Source organism: Miscanthus floridulus, chromosome 11, assembly GCF_019320115.1.
Source record: "Miscanthus floridulus cultivar M001 chromosome 11, ASM1932011v1, whole genome shotgun sequence".
NCBI classification, from domain to species: domain Eukaryota; kingdom Viridiplantae; phylum Streptophyta; class Magnoliopsida; order Poales; family Poaceae; genus Miscanthus; species Miscanthus floridulus.
In genome coordinates, this window is record NC_089590.1 from 87,868,627 (window position 1) to 87,888,692 (window position 20,066).

Sequence of the window (20,066 nt, forward strand, 5' to 3'; positions counted from 1 at the left end):
CTAACTTAATGCAGAAACACAATCCAGAATCTTCCGTATAGTATTTATTCTACTTCTAGTTGTTTCATGACAAGCCCCGTTCACTTCTCTTATAATCCGTTTTTTTCAGCAAATCAGTCGGAGCAGTGTTTCGGCTTGTTTTTTTAGCGAAGCGAACGGGGCCAAAGCATGGATGGTGTGTTAAATGTTATATCCTTAGTACAGACAGCACTAGGATCCAAAATAGATGAGAAACAACCCCGCCTTCACTTGATGCACTGATTCCGTATGATTTAAGCAATAATTGAGTTTGACAAAAACCGGCTTAACCCAATCACTAAGTGCATAAGTCCATCTAGTGGAGGACCACACATAATGGATGAGTTGGCGCGCACACATGGAATGTCGAAATCAATTGTACACGAGGACATACCATTCAAGATGAAACAGCCCCTCTACATGGTGGCGTACACTGTAAGAAAAACCATCAATGTTTTCTAAACAGCCAAATGAAACTCAGAATAAACGAAGTTTTCCTTGTTGCCTTGTATGAAATGCAAAAGTGCAGTGCAGCACAAATTCGACCAGAAATCAATGCCATTAATTCATTATTTTTGATTCTAGACAGTGATTTAGAAAGAAAAAAAAACTGGAAACATATAATCACAACTTAGGCCCCGTTTAGATGCAAGCCAAAATCCAAAAATTTTCAAGATTCCCCGTCACATCGAATCTTGCGGCACATGCATGGAGTACTAAATGTAGACGAAAAAAAACTAATTATACAGTCGGCCGAGAAATCGTGAGACGAATCTTTTAAGTCTAAATAGTCCATAATTGGATATTTTTTTGCTAAATAAAAACGAAAGTGTTACAGTAGCCAAAAGCCAAAAAAATTTTGGAACTAAACGCGCCCTTGTTCCCAAACCATACTAGGTGCGTAGGAGTACATACATTTACCGACTGGCGATCGCTAAACCACGTGAGGAAGAGGAGTTGCTCGTCGCTCGAGGTCACAGGGCGCAGCGCGTGGAAAGCCCTCCGATCGCCGCCATGGAACTGGAAGGGAAGACGCCGCCGCGGATTCTCACGGGCCCCCATGCTCGCAAAGCCGCGGACCGCAGCTTGCACTTGGGCCGCATGCAGCTGTACGTGTACCTGGGCCCAGGACAAAAATGACTGTAGTAGCAGTGTACGAATGGGGCAAGGCCGAAACAAAAAAAATCAAATTAAAGGTGGGTTTAGTTCGCAAAATGAAAATTTTTGGTGTCACATCGATGTGTCGGAAGAATGTCGGGAAGGATTTTTGGATACTAATAAAAAAACAAATTACAGAACCCATCAGGAAACTGCGAGACGAATCTAATGATACTAATTAATCGGTCATTAGCACATGTGGGTTACTGTAGCATTTAAGGCTTTTCATGGACTAATTAGGCTTAAAAGATTCGTCTCGCGATTTTGCCGAGAACTGTGCAATTAGTTTTTTTTCGTCTACATTTAGTACTCCATGCATGTGCCGCAAGATTCGATGTGACACTTTGGGGTGAATTTTTTTGAAAACTAAACAGGGCATAAGTTATGCATACGATCTCATAAAAATTAGGGAATTTGGCTAAAAAAGGGGGAATGGAATTTAGATAAGTGGGGGATAGACATCCTGATAGTTTCGCATGAGAATATAAAAAAGGAAAAAATCAGAGAAAGAACAAAGTTACCTGGGAAACATGTCAGGTTCTTCGCTGCGTCTTCCACCTCATCTTCCAGTTGCTGATGCTCCGTCGCCTCCGTCCCTCTGGCGAATCCGACCCCTATCGCTTGAAGGTCAATGGCTGGGTAGTGGGACCGGACGACCGTAAGGGCGTGAGTAACGGCGGTAACGATGGCGTCGCGGTTGAAGCTCTTGAAATTCTCCCACACCGTCTTGCACCTGTCGATGATGGTGTCCGGACGCAACGGCCTGCCGTCGGGCTGAGGAACCACCTCTAGGTCAACATAATCGAGTACCGGCTTGACTCCGGCAACTACGATGTCGATCTTGCTCCGCTGGGTTCTGGCCTCCTGCTCCAGCACATCGAACTGTGCCTTGACCCTCCAGTGATAGTCTGCAGGCATTGCAAGGGTCCGTCAAGTCAAGAAATTACTCCAGCAGTAACTCCGACCACGAAGAACTCACCTTTCAGCTCCTCGGTCAGCTTCTCCGCTCGCCCAGCCATCTTCTTCTCCTCCTCCTGGAGTTGCCCAACGGTTTGGCGTAGCTGGCCGAGCTCCGCATCTTGCTCTACAAGCATAACCGTCGTCATCAACAATATGACTTCAACAATGCAGAAGCAAAATCACAGATACGCCATACCTTTTCTCTGCTCAGAGATGATCCTGAGCTGCTCGGACTTTCGCTCTTGCTACGCGAAAAGACTCGTCACCTGCTCGGAGCTGCGTTCCAGCTGCTCGGACTTGCCCCGCAGCTGCTCGGACGCGGTCGCCAACTGCTCGGACAGAGCCCCTTTTGGTATTCCAGATCCCGCGCTTGAGACTAGCTGATTTACTCCGAATTAACCAAAACTGCATGGTGGGTCGTTACCTGGGCTTCCACGCAACCACAGCCCGTATCGCCCATTTATTGCCGTAATTTGTTACTGCTCGCCGAATATTCGCTGATTTCTCCGCCATCTGTTATGGCTCAGTACTTACTACTGTACAGCCATTACTCTGGTTTTTTCTCCAGGATTTGTTTTCTCCAAGATTTTCTCTTGTGGCTTGGGGACTGCGTTAGTGCTACGACTTGGTTCCTCACTGCACTGAGGACTTTTTTTCTATTGACTGTTGTTTCTAACCTTGGCACCACGTGACCACGTCACCTACTGTCAGGGTCGGGGACTAAGTGGGCACACTTCACCTTGCGGTGAATTTGCTTTTCTCATCTCGAGGCTACGACCGGGGATTGGTTGCCTGCTCGGCTGGTATTCTACTTTTCTTCTACTTTGAACCCTGGCACCACGTGACCATGTCACCTACTGTCAGGCTCGGAGACTAAGTGGGCACACTTCACCTTGCGGTGAGTGTGTTTGCTTCCTCTTGAAGCTGAAAAAGATTATCTTCCTTTCTCGTGGTCGTACTCTAAGTGGGCACACTTGGTCCACTGCAAGGAAATTTTTTATTCTGAACTTGAGCTCCTTACACCCTTATGGCAAGCCGTACTTGGGTTACACTGCTCGGCGACGGTTCACGCTGCTTGGCGACGGCTCACAACTGCTCGGCAACTCATCACGGTGGTCGGATCATGAGTTTGACTGCTCGGCTTTGTTGGCACCTACCCGGACAAGCTCAAGACGGCATTGCACAACAGATACAAGGCGTTTGAGGACTAGCTGTGGGGGTACGACCCTGAATACCCATGGCAGACCACATGGGTTGCGCCCCTAGGGGCGGCCCAACCCACAAGATGAAGCCTTGTGGGGCACGACGCTGCTCGGCGTCTTCTGCAAGACACCGGGAAGATATCATGAAGATACTGCGAGATCTGTTAGGATACGTATGATCTCATGATTCATGTAATTTGTTATTACTTTCAGGTTATCTCCTAGATCTAACCGACTTGTAACCCTACCCCCGGACTATATAAGGCGGGCAAGGACCCCCTCCAAACACACGCAATATCATACGATAGCCAATACAATCCAACAGACCACATAAGTAGGGTATTATGTCATACTGACGGCCTGGACCTGTCTAACTCATGTGTCTCTGTTGCCTTCTTGTTCTCGATTACACGCATCTCTGCCGATCAATCTACCTTCGTGAGATACCCCTTAGAGGACTGCCGACGATATTCTGTCGACAATCACCCTTGTTTCAAAACCTACAAACCGGCTCTCAGAAAGGCTTTATTTGTCCCTAAGGGATTCATTCCTGATAATAGTAATGGCTGCTTCACAGGCAATGCTTTAGATCTGGCTGCGTTGTCAAGGAATCACACAATTGTGAAAAGAACAGCCACTCATGGCCCAAATAAGTGTGAAGGAGTAGAGATGAAGAAATACAAATATTTCAAAAGTTGCACAACTCAATGCAAGCTTCCATGGCTACACATAATAATATTGTAAGTTACAACTTGCAAGGTACAAACTAAATTCTTCGTAGCGTTTTAGCATATCGCAGACTCAATGCTGCATTATTTCTTTTACTCAAATATTAAAAATAATATGCTCCTGCAATTTTATATTATTTTTTTTGACCATCTTAACGATTTTAAATGGAAAAATCTTAAAGCTAAAAAGTTGTAGATCTCATCGACAACTACAATTTTCGTATACAAAGTATCTTTATCGGACACCATACACGAGAGATATGATTTTTCTAATACAACAAGCTCTAGTACACGATTAATATGTTACTAAAATTTTATATTATTTTTTTACCATCTTAATGACCTTAAATTGAAATCTTAAAACTAAAATTTTGTATATCTCATCAAGGGCTATAATTTTTATATAAAAATTGTCTACATCCGAGGTCGTATGAAAAAGATACAATTTTTTTTAAAAAAAATTGAGCCTTACCGCTGATATGTGGGTCCCATCTGCCAGGCTCATATAAGCGCTAAGTTAGCATGCCACATCAATTAACGGATCGGGTAATCGCCCATATGGACCTGGATGAGACCCAAACTAACTTCAGGGACCAAAAATGTCATTTTGAAACTTTGGGGACCTATATGACACAACTTGCTTAGGGACCTATAGTGCATTTCACTCTGAAAAAAAACTAAATATATTCCCTTCCGTGAACCCTAGCCGCCGCCTCCTCTTTTAACACCCTCTCTCTCTTCTAGATCCAGCGCGGTAGCTCCAACTAGCGGCGGCGACGGCGGTCGTCATCAAGTGACATAAGTTAGTCCCTCTTCTTCCTCCCTTTCTCTCTTACTCTCTCAATCTCATATATAAGGCATGCTGGTGGTTGGATCTCACCGGCCAGATTTGGAGAAAAAGGGTTGAATTTAGGGTGTCTTTGGTTCCTTCACTACTACTCGCCTCACCTGGGGCAAAGAAGTCAAGTCAAGGGGCATCTTCTTCCATTACCATCACTCGCCTCACCTTGCATCTGTGGTGGTTGGGACTCATTAACCGAAGCTGAAGAAATAAGGTCGGATTTACGATCTGGGTTTTCCCGTTGGAGTTAGGGTGTCCGATAGATTGCGGGGGTGGCCGCGATGGGTAGCGAAGGGTAGCGAGGGTGGTGGCAAGAGTCAGAAACCTCCTCATCTAGAGATAGGTGCTAGGGTGGAGTGGACTGGTGATGGGAGATAGGGGAGCAGCATGGCAGTGTGGTCGCTGTCGATTTGGGTAGTGGGATTCCAGACATGTTGGTGGTTGCATCTGACCTGCTAAATTTTGAGAAGGGTTGGATTTAAGGTTTGTTTGGTTCCTTCGTTGTTGCTCGCCTCACCTTGGGCAAAGAAAACAAGCCTCCAAGGGGGTGTATGGTTCCCTTGTCGTCACTTGACTCACATTGCATTTTGTGGTGGTTAGAACTCACTAGCTGAAGTTGAAGAAACAAGGTTGGATCTTGGGTCTAGGATTCCACATCTAGGGGTTGGCGTTCGGATTAGGGTGTTTGGTAGTTTGAGGAAGGGCCGGTGATGGGAGGTGGGCAACGAACCCACGGCAGGTCAGGTAGTGGAGGACAAAAGGTGGTGAGGGTGACGGCGGGGGTTGAGAAGCTTCCTTGGCTAGAGTAAGGTGCCAGGGTGAAGTGGATTGGTGATGGTGGGATGGGAAAGAAGTGTGGCAGAACTATCCGAAATAATACACCTTCAGAGGCGCTCGTCTTCCACTAGACACTAAGCATCCCAAAAGCAAGATACATCGGGCGGGTTCCATCGGAAACACCCCACGGGAGAGCCCGAATAATCCATATTTTTCTCAAGGATTCAATAATGAGAACGAGTTACAATACTTAGTCCATTTCATACATCTAGAGTTCTTAGAAGTATATTATTACAGTACCAAATTCAGAGTGCGGAAATTTAACAGCGAAATGAAAAGAAACATCTATCGATAATATACAAGGATTCGTATGTGCCCACCAGAAGAATCATTCACACAACGACTACTCCTCAAGCAGTACCTACAATAGGGTAAATAAACCCTGAGTACATAATGTACTCGCAAGACTTATCCGACTAGTGAGAATAATTATCTGACTCCAATGGATAAGATAAACTTTATGGTTTGTTGGGTTTCCTTTTTGCGGAAAGCAATACTAATAGTGAATCCTTATTTAGGTTATTATTAGCAGTCATGATTAATTCCTTGTCTAGCCATTCTATTTAAGCACATGTTCTACTTTCAAGCAAGAGTTGAGCAAAGAGTTCTATTTTATCACCTTTCATCTTTCAGTTCTTACTACGGTGCTAGACTATAGACAAGCCATACCGGAATGTCGACGATTCATGAATCAATGTGCCTAGCTGGGTACTCCAAAACACACGTCCCGCTTGTACTGTAGGCACAAGTAGGACCAACCCATCACTCTCCTGTCACAGGGTCTAGTTCCTCATCCAAACTTGGACTCTAAGCTCCCGCTCCTAAGTCCTGGACTCAGTGCGGTGCTTAGACCTCCACCATCCCCGCCTCCAATCAGTCAGTCTAGAAAGAGCCAGAACCCATGACAAAAGAGCAACAAGTCTTCCCTGCGCCCATACCCAAGTATGTGTTTGGGATAATAAGTCTGTGACTTGCCTAAAACCCAATGCAACGGTCGGTCCTTAACCGACACAGACAGGAAAAAAGTATAACCAAGCTATGCCCTGTTGGCCGTAGGTCACAACCTCTTACACCCACCAATATCCAAACCATATTTATGCTCGGTCTCTATTTTTATTTCCACCATTTTATCATGAGTGATCTTAATAATCACCTATTGTGAGTAACGACAGGTTACTCACGCTACCAAAATCCTGAGCATAGCAGCTACTCGACCTATACTAGTAGGATTCATAGGTAGGTATATCTATGCATGTAGTTTTCATAAAATTCCTGTAACGTAAATGCACATCATATATATATATATATTTGGTGATCATTGAAAATAAGGGTTATGCACCGGGGCTTGCCTTGGGCAGGCGGGGTGTCAACAAAGTCAGCAACCAAAGGTTCCGTGGCTCCCTCTTGTATGAGAATCTCCTCCTCGTACTCCTTAATGATCTCCTCATACTCCTAGTCATCTGCAGGCATAAACTCTACCAACTCGTTATCTACATGCATGAAATGATGATGCAACACTTAATAATACGACAACAACAACTCTTAAAATAAAATACATCTGTCAAGCTACTAAACTAGCTCTACCGACTAAGACGCTACATTGCCTATCATTTCCACTAAACAAGTATGAAACACTTCATGTATTAACTTAGCAACTAAAGGCATCCCTATTTTTAATATCGATTTACTCTATATATAATAAATCAGGGAGTATTAGCTACTCCATTTATCAACCTACTCTAGGGCTATAAAAATTATAGTGAGCACATAATAATCTAATGAACCTACTGTAAAAACTTCATGGCTAAATCTATCACTAATTTGCCATAAAAATCCCTACAATATTAAGCTAAATAATACTAATCTTTCCTAAATGAATTAATGAATATATCATTATCACAGCTAACTGTAAACTAGCTACACCAACGGATAGATAACATTTTTGTGAATCTAACAAATTTTGTTTCACTATTTTTGGATACCTACAACATTTACTATCATTTTCAAAAATCAGCTCATAATTCAAATTAGAAAAGCACCTACCAATTCCCTAGAAAAAGAAACCTGAATTCAACCCGCGGCCCACTAACTCACGGTGCGGCCCATGTTCGCGCAGCGCGCGCACGCGCAGCCCACTGGCGCAGCCCATGCGGGCGTGGCCCAACCCCGCGACAATGGCCCACGATGGGAAGGTCCGCGCGCCTCGGCTGTTTTGTGAAAATGTCCTTGACCTACTGGCAAATCACCCTAAGGCCACGACACTATTTCTACAGTTAGCTATTTTACAGATAAACCCTCAGGACAAACTATCTTTACCACGGCCACGTCCTCAGGCACCGGCGCGGCGACGCTAGCACAGGGCGGTCACGCCGGCCATTCTAGTCCCTCCCCGCCCCCAATAGCGAGCCGATGCTCACCTTGATGCGAATGCGAGGCGATGGGTGATGAAGTGGTAAACAGAGATACGGTCCTGAGCTCCCTTCATGGCGGCGGGCCTCCTGCAGTGGCGGCGGTCACGTTCCCGTGAGCTCAGGCACAACCGAGACTAAAGGACTAGAGGATGGGCATCAGAAACTCACCCAGAACCTACCAGACGTGATGGCTTGACCGGAGACGGACCAAGTGAGTACGACCGTGCGCGCACGGCAAACACAGCGATGGCCGCGGTGGCGTGACCGCGACAACGGTGTTGGGTAGGCAGTAGCAGTGCAACTTGGGATGGAGGACTGCAAGGTGAAGCCGAGGGTGCAAGCAATTGGACTCGGGAGGACCAGGCGGGTAATGCCCACGGCAACGGCGTCTAGGCCTTTAATGGCGCAACGGCGGGCGCCGGCTCTAAATTGGAGCTTGCCAAGGTACGATGCTGCACGGTGCGGGGCCGGTTGGCTAGCTGGCTAGAAGATGGAGTCGAGCATGCATTGAATTGAAAGGATAGGACCTCGCCGTGCCGGATTGAAGGCGTGGCTAGGGTGGCCCGGCAGCAGAGGAAGGAGGGGAAAATAAGGGAATGGGGTCCGGCTGCTGGCCCGAGTCTTGGCGGGACGTGACGACCGCACTCGAGTAGTCATTGCGAGCCAGGAGATGGGGCACACCTGCGTGCGGGCCGTGGCAGCGCAGCAGCGTGGCCGTGGCGCCATTAATGGCAAACGACAAGCGGTGGCCTCGACACAGCCACGTGCTCTAAATCGAGACGGCAGCGACGCAGAGCGCAGGCGGATGCGACAGTGATAGCGCGGCACAGCAGTGACGGGAGGGTGGTGGCTCAGCGGCACAGGTGGACGCGACGCAACGCTATGATGCGGCGATGACCCGGCGAGGCAGGCGGCCAGGCTGCAGCGGGCTAGCTAGGGCATCGGGCCCACCGAGCGTGACGGTGCACGGCGTGGGAGTGTACATGCTCTGGTCGTGCAACATGGCCTAGCGCTACAGTAGCAATGTGGAGCCAGCGCGACGGTGCCAGGCGAAGCAAATCCGGCACGGAGCAACGCAGGCAGCCACCAGAGCATCAGCAGCGACGTCAGCGGCAGTAGGCAGGAGCAGCTGCGCGCCTGGGCAACCAACCACCGAGACCAGCCGGGCGTGGCCTGACACGCGCGCGCACGGCCGGCACAGGAGCATGGTGACCGCGTCCATGCACGGAACTTGGCTCAAAACATGTCATGCACGCTTTTTAAAGCATCCTAAAAAACCTAATTCGATGATTCAATTGCTAAACCACCTATTTCATACTCGAGAGGGCATGTTAAGCTACTAAAACATGCCCTGATACCCCATCACACCTTAACCTGATTATTCTACAACAATTGTCAAACTTAGCATTGTCAAACCACTTTTCAAACTTACGAAATCGACTAAGTCCTTATCGGATTCGCATCAAATTCGATTTCCAAGCTATTCGGTATACTAGCTAGCAAATTCCCTTCACGACCTCAAGTATTTCATCGTCACCTACCCAGTTTGTACTTCTAACTTTACTAAAATTCCGTATATGCGTTATATAGCATTTTCGCTTAATAAAAATTGATTTAGAATCCTAAGTAATATAACTTGACTATGAAATGTAACTTTCGTTTCGTGTTTCCAATGATCGTTTCGAGTTACAGAAATGAATTTACACACTATTTTACATACACTATCACATAAACATGATGCCCATGTAATGTTTTAGCAAAAGATTTACAGTACAAGAAGTATGGTGGTGAATATGCCACTAACTCACGCTATGTGATTCCTAGTAATGTGTTAGCTACACCCATCTATTTATGTACATCGCCTATGAACAAATGTAGTATGTGTTGTTGTGACCTCTTGTACATTTTTCAGCATGGACGCCATTGCAGCTCTGCCGCAGGATGCCCAACTCGAGCTCTTTTCCCGTGTGGGCAACATGAAAGAGCTCTTCAGATTCGCCGTGACGTCTAGGGGATGGTTGCATCGCTTCAGCGACCGGGGCTTCCTCAGAGGGATCTTTAAGGACGACCGCAAGCGCCTCCTTGGCTTGTTCTTCCAGAAGACAAGGTTTGATTTCTGCAAGCCAATGATGAAGCTGCAAAACACGAAGAATGTCTCTCTGCTCCCTCCTTCACGTCGTCGCCGTGGTCTGGCCTCAAGGAACATTCCCTCACCAACTTCATCCCTGATCATGATGGCACCTTCAACTACGCCATGCCCTTGGCCGCGTGACAAGGAATCGTCCTGATGCAGCTCCTGCCCCGCACCCTCAAGCACTACAAATTGCTCATGCTCCTCTACCTCTACAACCCTATCACTAGTGAGTGTCACAAACGCCCACCTTTGGACTGTGCCGGAGTTGGTAGCCAGGTCACCATGTACGCCATCATCACGGCCGCCGACCGTAGCAACCTTGACGAAGGGCAATTACCATCACTATTAGGGCACTTCATGTTCTCACAGTTGCTCCTCGCCACCCAAGAGGCCAAGCACAATGAGGTGCATCTGCACTCGTACTCTGCTACCACGCGCAGCTGGAGCATGCCAACCATATTCCTAGAAGGCAGCCGCTACTCCGTAGTGCGTGATAAAGCTGCTGTTGTTCACCACGGCATGGCTCACTGGCTATGCACGGATGGCATGACTATGAAGAGGAGAACATATACAAACTTAGCGTGGAGGTGGGCACGATGCGTGTCTCCATAACAAAACTCCCCTTTCGTGTTGGCGGCTCATGGCTCCTTCGCATCGATGGAGATGGCATGCTATCAGTCACTTGTGTCCATGTCATGCATGTGACTCTTTGGGTGCAACAAGAATACAAAGACGAAGGTCATGACACTCCTGCGCCATGGCTCCGCACTACCATCAGGATAACGCCTCACCCAGACTTCCCCCATATAAGGAATTTCTAGTGGTAGTGGTTTCACTTTAATAGAGGATCATTGCACGTGTTGCACAAGGTCTACCATGCATGGCTATTCAATCTTATTCCTTGACCTCGAGAAGAAGGTGATGGAAGGTGTCCTCCTTGTCAAGAATGATGCAATGAACCTTACATTTGTGCCATACGAGATGGACATGGTGGAGTTCTTTATTCTCCGGTTTTGTGAGATTCGTCAGAGGCTTCGTATTGCTTATCTGTCGGATGGTTTGGAAGCATTAGGCTAAAGTTGTGTGCATGGGATTCTCACATAGAACCTTGCCTACTCTGCACGGTAAACGTAGGTGCCCTGTTGTGCATTGGAAATGTACTGATCAGGAGGTTCATGGTGTACTCTCTTGTTTCCCAATATGTAGTCATCGATTTGTATGCCTGTGGATCCTTTCTCATCCCCCAAACATTTTAATATATGGAAACAATTTGCATCTCAAAATGTTGCAATCTATGCCGAGATGCAATTCCGTGGTTGCTCTCCTATGTAATGTGATGTTTTTTGTTTTTTAATCAGATTTCGTTTCTATTTTAGTTGTGCATGTGATGTATACATGTTTGATACCTCAAACTCAAATATTTGTTTTCCATCGACAAGTCAAACTCAAATATTTGTCTTCCTTGTTCAAGATTTGACTTCAAATTTTGATCATCCTCAATTCTTCAAGGTTACTCCTTTGGTCTACTTCTCCCCCTTAGACCTTGTATAGCCCCTTTGTCATGCCATATTTTTGTCTTCTCTCACCGGTACGCTAATTCCGTATCTTTGTTCACTTCTCCCCCTTTGTCTCATTGATTGACAAAAATATGTGTTGCCAGGGAAGATGACGCACTTCAATACACAAGAACAATTTTATATGTATCTCTATCTCTATTTGATCATGGATTATAAGCTAAAATAGTATTTTTTTCTCACTAAATAATCTAGGATCGTATACAGCCTGCCGAACAGACTGCCTATAGGCCGCTGCAACATTGCATGTCAGAATCCGAGTCCGTCAGAAGCTCGAGTCCGCCTGACACCACCGCCGCCGGGGCTATAAAAATATCCATGGCGTCTACCCCTGGGCCTTCCGAGTCACAACACCGTACGGCCGTACCAACAACCACCACCGCCATCTCGATCACGATCGACTGGTTCGCGCGGTTTCCTTGCCGGTGCTCGATCCCAGGCGCGGCACGGCACCCCCAGCTCAAACAGGAAGCGCGTTGTGATGACGGCGGCGGCCAGACACTGCCCGTCTTGGGCAGACCTGCAGCCAGAGCTTCTGGGTCTTGTGCTCAGGCGCCTTCCCTCCCTGGCCGACCGTGTTCGATTGGGAGCAGTCTGCCGCGGGTGGCGTCAAATTGCTCGGCAGGAGCCTGATCTTCCCCCTCCGCTACCGTGGTTGACCTTGCTCGACGGCACCTTCCTCGGCGACCAAAGCGGCGAGATTCACCGCATGCATGTACCGGAGGATGCCTCTCTTCATGGCTCCGTGGGCGACTGGCTCTTCCTCAAGCGACCTGATGGCAAGCTCGAACTGATGAACCCTTTCTCCAAGTGCGTCGTGCAGCTTCCTGTGGAAGCCAATGGCCGCCTAAGGGATTCGATATTCCACAAGCTGGTGCCGCTCTCCACTCTTGATGATCTGTCACTCGAGGATTCTGTTTTCGCTGTACTGACTGTGACCAGGGGGTTTCAGAGTGTAATTTCTATTGGCCGGCGACACTCGGCTCCCGCTGCACGCACAACAATAATGCCAGAGTACATCTACGACGCCGCGTTCTTCGAAGGGAAGTTGTACGCTCTCGCACTTGAGAAGCTCTTCGCCTTTGAGATTGTTTCCAGCGATGATGGCAGGCTAAGTGTGTCATCCATGAAACATGTAGCTAACGCCGTCGAGTTTCTAGGAACGATGCAACTAACCATTGGTGATAAGACGTACAACTGCATACATCGGAGTTACCTTGTTGCAACTAGCGGTAAACTGTTACAGGTAAGACGATTAATTGGAGCCTTATCCACTTTACCGAAGGATGAAAGGTTTGAAGCGAAGAACTGCGTCACCCTGTCTTTTGAAGTCTATGAGGTGGACTTGACCACCAATTCCAAACATAAGTGGAAAAGGCTCAATACCTTGCGAAACCAAGCACTCTTTGTTGGCACCCGCTCCTCCAAGGCTCTCCCTGCTTGTGAATGTGGAGCTCAGGAGAACTGCATCTACTTTGTGTGTGACTATGATCACGAACATTGGACAACAGATCCTCTTCGTGACTGTGGTGTCTTCAACATGAGAAATAAGATGATCACTCCATTATTGTTGGACACAACAGTTGTGCGTCCACAAGGCTGCAAAGGACTTCCAGCATGGTTTTTCCCTACTAAAACTATGTAATACGTATTATACTTAGTTATTTCATTTTTGAATTGTCACAGAAAACCAACCTAAGCTACTGAGGTACAATTAAGCTCACAGAATAGCATGATTTGTCGTTCCAAAATTCTGTGCGAGTGCTGATATCTGCTACGTGATCTTGGGTCGTACTTCTTTTTATTTTGGCGATCGAGCAGCTTTGGAGTTTTATGCCCCTAAATTCCCAACATATGAGTGCCTTACTCCCCATAAAACGTGTTCAGTTTTTACGTTGTTTATTATTACGATGTGCTTTGTTGCCAAATCACAGGAGCTCGTCAGAATAGCATGACTTGTCGTTTCAAAATTATGTGCGAGTGCTGATATCTGCTACGTGACACTACTGGAGACGTCCTCTTTGCCGAGGGCTTCTAGGTTTGCCGAGGGCTAGATCTCGGGTACTCGGCAAATGGGGTCTTTGCCGAGGGCCAGCCCCAGGAGCCCTCGGCAAAGCTAGGCCCTCGGCAAAGAAGCATTTGCCGAGGGCCTGGCCCTCGGCAAACAAATGGCCCTCGGCAAAATAAATCTTTGCTGAGGGCCTAGCCCTCGGCAAATATGGCCGGATGGGTCACGGCGGCCACTGGCGTTAGTCTTTGCCGAGTGCCTGCCGTCAGGCACTCGGCAAAGATTTTTTATTATTTTTTAAATATTCTTTGCCGAGGGTCATTGGCCGGGCCCTCGGCAAAGACCCCCTGGCCCTCGGCAAAGATTTTTTTAAATGTTATCGCATGTGTAGGCTATGGTAAAAAAAAACTCTTTGCCGAGGGTCTAGCCTGGCCCTCGGCAAAGGGGGTCTTTGCCGAGGGCCCGACCAATGGCCCTCGGCAAAGAATATTTAAAAAAAAATAAAAAATCTTTGCCGAGGGCCCTGGATCCGGGCCCTCGGCAAAGGGCCAACCCTAAATCGGCAGCCGCCCAAATTCCCCGCCCACAGACCAAAAAAAAATCTTTGCTGAGGGCCTAGCCTGGCCCTCGGCAAAGGGGGTCTTTGCCGACGGCCTGGCCAATGGCCCTTGGCAAAGAATATTTAAAAAAAAATAAAAAATCTTTGCCGAGGGCCCTGGATCTGGGCCCTCGGCAAAGGGCCTAACCGTAAATCGGCCAGAGCCCACATTCCCCGCCCACAGAACGCTTGACGCCGCCGCTTCGCGCCCGGCCGCCCCGCGCGCCCCGCCGCCCACCACCGCGCCGGCCCGCGCCCGGCCGCCACCGCCACCCCGTGCGCCCCCGACCCCCGGCCGCCAGAGGAGGAGGGAGGAGGAGCAGGCCACCGGAGGAGCCCCACCCCGCCGCTCGCCTCAACCCGCCGGAGGTGCCCCGCCCCGGCCGCGCCGCCCGCCCACGCCCGCCGGCCGGCCCGCCCCGAGGAGGAGGAGAACCTCCGTGCCATCCGCCGGCCACCGGAGAAGGAGGAGGACCCCGCCCCACCCGCCAACCCCGTCCACGCTGTCCGCCGTGCCCGCCCCCGTTCCGAGCAGAAGGTGGGAGAAAGGGAGGAAGAGGAGAAGGGGAACAGGAGAAGAGAGGAGGAGGAGGTGCCCCGCCCCGGCCCCTTGACGCCGCCCCGTCCGCGACCCTCGCCCTGTCCGTGGCCTCCGACGTCCCTCCGACGTCCAGGTATGCCCTTCCCTCGCTTCATGGTGTACAATGCTGGTGAAGGAGGAGGTCTAGGTGGAGGTCGAGGTGGTGGTGGCGTGCAATGGTGGAGGTGTAGGTGGAGGTGGAGGTGGAGAAGGAGGGTAGTGTGTTCGTTGAGGTGGTGGTGGTGTGGTCGTTGTGGTGGATGTGGTGGTGGTAGTGTGGTGGTTGTGGTGGTGGTGGTGTGGTCGTGGTGGTGTGGTCGTGGTGGTGGAGGTTGTGGTGGTGGTGGTGTGGTCGTGGTCGTGGGGGTGGTGGTAGTGTGGTGGTTGTGGTCGTGGTGGTGTGGTCGTGGTGGTGGAGGTGGTGGTGTGTTGGTGGTGGATTAATATATATCTGGCTATCGACCATCATGCCGTATTTGTTCCCTTGATATGTGGTTGTCGGCCATCGTGCCGATTTTTCTTGCAGGTTTTAGAAACCTCCCCGTACATGGGAGGTTCTGCCGAAATTTTCAACTTATAGTATTGTGTTTCTTCTTTTGCAGAGAAGAGCACGTCAGAGGGGACTCAACGACCCCAATCCTCTTCATCGGCGTTGCGGGTCTGCCTGCACAGCATCGCCTCATCACTGCCCTAACTCACCACTGCCCCACTAGCCTGACTCCACCGCCACCCTAGGTATAAATAAGCCCTCCTCCCGTATCATTGTCTTAGATCGCGTAACCCAGTTAGGCATCTCCCGTCCGAAAGAGATACGGTCGTAGGTATGCGAATCTTTGCATATCTACGACCGTATCTGTTTCGGATTGTTCACGTTTTTTGGACAGCCCGCGGATGCATAGATGGGTTAGTTTCCATGGTCTGCTCTAGTCCGAGACCGAGTTTCGGCAGCTCTTCCCTGTTGTTTTCCGGATACACACTCTCCCTGGCAGGACGTGTATCGGGAGAACAACGAGGAGGTGCTGCCAAAATTCTATCTCGGAGAGGAGCGGAGCCTGGAAACTGACCTCATCTACGCATCCGTGGGTGGGATTAGGACCTATCCTCACCTATTAGACATTAGGAACACTGTGTAGATGCAATTGATGGTCACAATACTCTGTGATGTAAATGTTAAAGGATGGAGGACCGTCAGTGGATGTACACGGGCTAGAGAAGCAGCATTGACTATGACTATGAATGGGTGAAGGGGACAGATCGTTTCTTGAAACATGCATTTGGCCCAGGAGTAGGAGGACATTCTCTAGTTTGGTGTCCCTGCAGCAAATGTGACAATAGGAGAAAGGTAGACGAGAAGACCATGGGTAGACATCTTGTGTTCAATGGTTATACGCCTGGCTACAAGCAGTGGATCTACCATGGTGAAGCAGATCGTATAAGAGCGGAGGTGGTGAGAGCATGCCTCGAGGCTTTTGATGATGATGTCGGGGTAGCATACATGCTAGATGACGCCCACCAAGCTCACTTCGCTGAACGACGTGAGAAGGAGGAGATGGAGGAATCCGCAAAGGACTTCTACGAAATGTTGCACTCGGCATAGAAACCCCTTCACGAGCGTACAACGATTTCTCAGCTGGATACGGTTGGACGTGTAATGGGGTTGAAGGCCGAGTTAAACCTGAGTCGAGAAGGCTTCGATAAGATGTTGGCCGTGTTTTGCACCATGCTACCGGAGAAGCACACTTTGTCGATGAACTTGTATGAGGCAGAGAAACTCCTTCGTATGCTTAAGATGCCGTATGACAAGATACATGTTTGTCCGAAGGGGTGCGTCCTATTTAGGAAAGAACACAAGGACGCAAATTACTGTCCAAAGTGTAAATCCTCCAGGTACCTGGAGGTAGACTCTGGTGATGGTCAGAAAAAGCAGCTTCCGATCCCCGCAAGAGTGCTACGGCACCTTCCTTTCCTGCCGAGGATCCAACGGCTATTCATGATCGAGGAATCTGCGAAACATATGACATGGCACAAAGATGGCAAACGGTACAATTCTGGGAAGATGGTACATCCGTCTGATGCTGAAGCATGGACGTACTTCAATGACAAACATCGTGACAAAGCAGCTAAGGCCCGTAATGTACGTGTCGCGCTGGCAACAGATGGGTTCAATCCTTATGGAATGATGGCTGCCCCATACACATGCTGGCCCGTTTTTGTTATCCCCCTCAATCCCGGCATCTCCTTTCAATGGCATAACGTATTCTTGTCATTGATAATTCCTGGACACCCGGGGAGTAATATGGGTGTGTTCATGGAGCCTGTGATTGATGAATTGATCTACGCTTGGGAGAAGAGGGTATGGACATACGACCGAGCTACAAAGACAAGCTTCAAAATGCACATTTGGTACCACTACTCCCTGCATGACTTCCTGGCGTATGGGTTATTTGCCGCCTGGTGTGTTCACGGGAAGTTCCCATGCCCAATATGCAAGGAAGCTATGAGGTTCATTTGGTTGAAGAAGGGTGGCAAGTATTCGTCGTTCGACTAGCATCGTCAGTTCCTCCCTCTAGACCATAAATTCAGAGAAGACATCAAGAGCTTTACGAAAGGTGTCAAAGTGACAGACCCTAAACCGCACTTGAGGACTGGTGCCGAGGTTCGTGCTCAGATAGATGCTCTCGTGCCCAATGAAGAAGGTGGTTTTGTGGGATATGGTGAGGAACATATGTGGACTCATAAGTCCGGCTTGATGAGGCTCCCCTATTTCGATGACCTTCTTCTGCCACATAATATTGATGTAATGCACACTAAAAAGAATATCGCCGAGGCACTTTGGGGAACTCTCATGGACACTGACAAGTCTAAGGACAACGTTAAGGCTAGAGTGGACCTAGCGATGTTGTGTGATAGACCAAATCAAGCGATGCAGCCTCCTAGTGGCCGAAACAAGAACTGGAAAAGGCCTAAGGTCAATTTCATCTTGCCAATCGATCAAAGGAGGGAAGTACTAAAATTAATCCAGACGTTAATGTTCCCAGATGGATATGCAGCGAATCTTAGCAGGGGAGTGAACTTAGGCACTCTGCGAGTCTACGGGATGAAGAGTCATGACTACCACATATGGATTGAGCGGCTTCTTCCAGCGATGGTCCGAGGCTATGTCCCTGAGCATGTTTGGCTAGTGCTGGCAGAGTTGAGCTTTTTCTTTCGCCAGCTTTGTGCCAAGGAGATATCTCGGACCGTCGCTTAGGACTTGGAAAAAGCGGCACCTGTGTTGCTCTGTAAGCTAGAGAAGATCTTTCCACCTGACTTCTTCTTGCCGATGCAGCATCTGATTGTGCACCTCCTGTCCAAGGCACGTTTGGGGGGCCCGTGCAGGCCTGTTGGTGCTATCCAATCGAGAGATGTCTAAAGACTCTTCACAAAAAATGTACAAATAAAGCCAGAATTGAGGCTTCCATTGCAGAGGCATGCCTTCAGGAGGAGGTGGCAAACTTCACAACGCAATACTACAAGCCGAACCTTCCTAGCAATCATAATCCACTCCCTCGTTACAATGCTGGCGAAAATGAATCGACCCTCAGCCTTTTCCAAGGCCAACTCGGCAGCGCAAGTGGATCAACCCTGAAGCTATTGGGAAATGAAGAGTGGCATAGTATCATGCGATATGTGTTGAATAACCTTACCGAGGTGCAGCCGTTCATCAAGTAAGTTCTCAACGAACTTGTTTCAATATGTCGTCACTATTCTGCATCCAACCCCATTGATTCTCGTTCGGACAGGGAATTTGTTCGTGAATTCTGGCATCAATCAAGGGATCCTACCTCGCATGAACAAGACACCCTTGTTTCGCGGGGTGCGGGAGCGAGGAGGCCTAATTTTATTTCTTGGTTCAAACAAAAGGTAATGTCCAATTTAGCTCGTACATTCGATCGTCCAAGGTGATCGTACGTTTGATTAATATAACGATCTATCATGCTTCACCTTGCAGGCCCAAACCAGTTCGTCCATGAGTGACGAGTTGAAATAGGTTGCAAACGACTGTGACATTAGGGTGAAGTCATTTACCGGCTATGACGTGAACGGATATCGCTTCCACACAACAAGTTACGAGCAGATTCGGCCCAAATGAAAACCACAAATAGCGGAGTTTGTACGCCCGGCACTGATGGCCTCGACTATCATGGTAGAGTTGAGGAAATCTATGAACTCTCATTTCATGGAGACAAACCTCTTAAACCTATCATGTTCAAATGCCACTGGTTTAATCCTCGATCAACGAGACGAACCCCTCATCTTGGGCTAGTCGAGATTCGAGAAGATTCCATCTATCCTGGAAAAGATGTCTACATTGTGGCTCAATAGGCCGTGCAGGTGTATTATACTCGATACGCCAACCAAGACAAAGAGGATCTTAAGGGTTGGGCTATTGTGCACCAGGTATCTCCACACGGTAAACTACCTGCCCCAAACGATGATGATTACAACTTCAACGCAAACACATATGATGGATAGTTCTATCAAGAAGATGGGCTACCAGGCACGTTTGAGATAGTCTTACCCGAAGCAATCGAAATGGAAGTAGACAACGAAATGGTTGATGGCGAGGTCGATGGAGATGTGGTGGTAAATGCCAAGGACATAGCAATACTTGAGCGATTACTTCTAGGCAATGACTACGATGACAACATAGAACCTTCGGATAGTGTTGCCCATTTGGACAATTTTGACAGTGATGATGAGACCTATGATCCCAATCATGAAGATTATTCCTAGTACATGTAATACTATGTTTTTTTAATTTGTGTTTTGTTTATATATTTTGAATCTATTTCTAATATATGTACTAATTAGTCTTGTTCATTCTTTGTGATTGCAGGTGATTGAACAAAGATGGCGAGCAGACGTCCACGCCGTGACACACCCTCGGTTTACGGGAGAGACCGCCCTCTCCTTCAAGGTGAGGGGTCGTTGTCTGGGGCAGCGTCCGTAGGAGGTGACGAGAGGAGGACCAGGG

The 20,066-nt window shown here is 48.4% G+C and overlaps 1 protein-coding gene and 1 pseudogene across 1 annotated transcript; both read left to right on the forward strand.

Annotated features, from left to right (window-relative positions):
* The first annotated feature begins 10,068 nt into the window (after nucleotides 1-10,068).
* LOC136492383 (uncharacterized) lies at nucleotides 10,069-11,366 on the forward strand (annotated as a pseudogene).
* A 978-nt stretch (nucleotides 11,367-12,344) lies between these two features.
* Nucleotides 12,345-13,407, forward strand: LOC136492384 (uncharacterized). The gene is made up of 2 exons (XM_066488421.1): nucleotides 12,345-13,109; nucleotides 13,375-13,407. Exons 1-2 carry the CDS (start codon nucleotides 12,345-12,347, stop codon nucleotides 13,405-13,407), a joined length of 798 nt encoding a protein of 265 aa, XP_066344518.1.
* Nucleotides 13,408-20,066: the final 6,659 nt, after the last annotated feature.

Bases quoted from the DNA above. Each gene is read 5' to 3' on its own strand.
- LOC136492384 (XM_066488421.1), top strand. From the start codon at position 12,345: ATGACGGCGGCGGCCAGACACTGCCCGTCTTGGGCAGACCTGCAGCCA. The intron at 13,110-13,374 runs GTAAGACGATTA...ATTGGACAACAG, and splicing joins CTAGCGGTAAACTGTTACAG to ATCCTCTTCGTGACTGTGGT.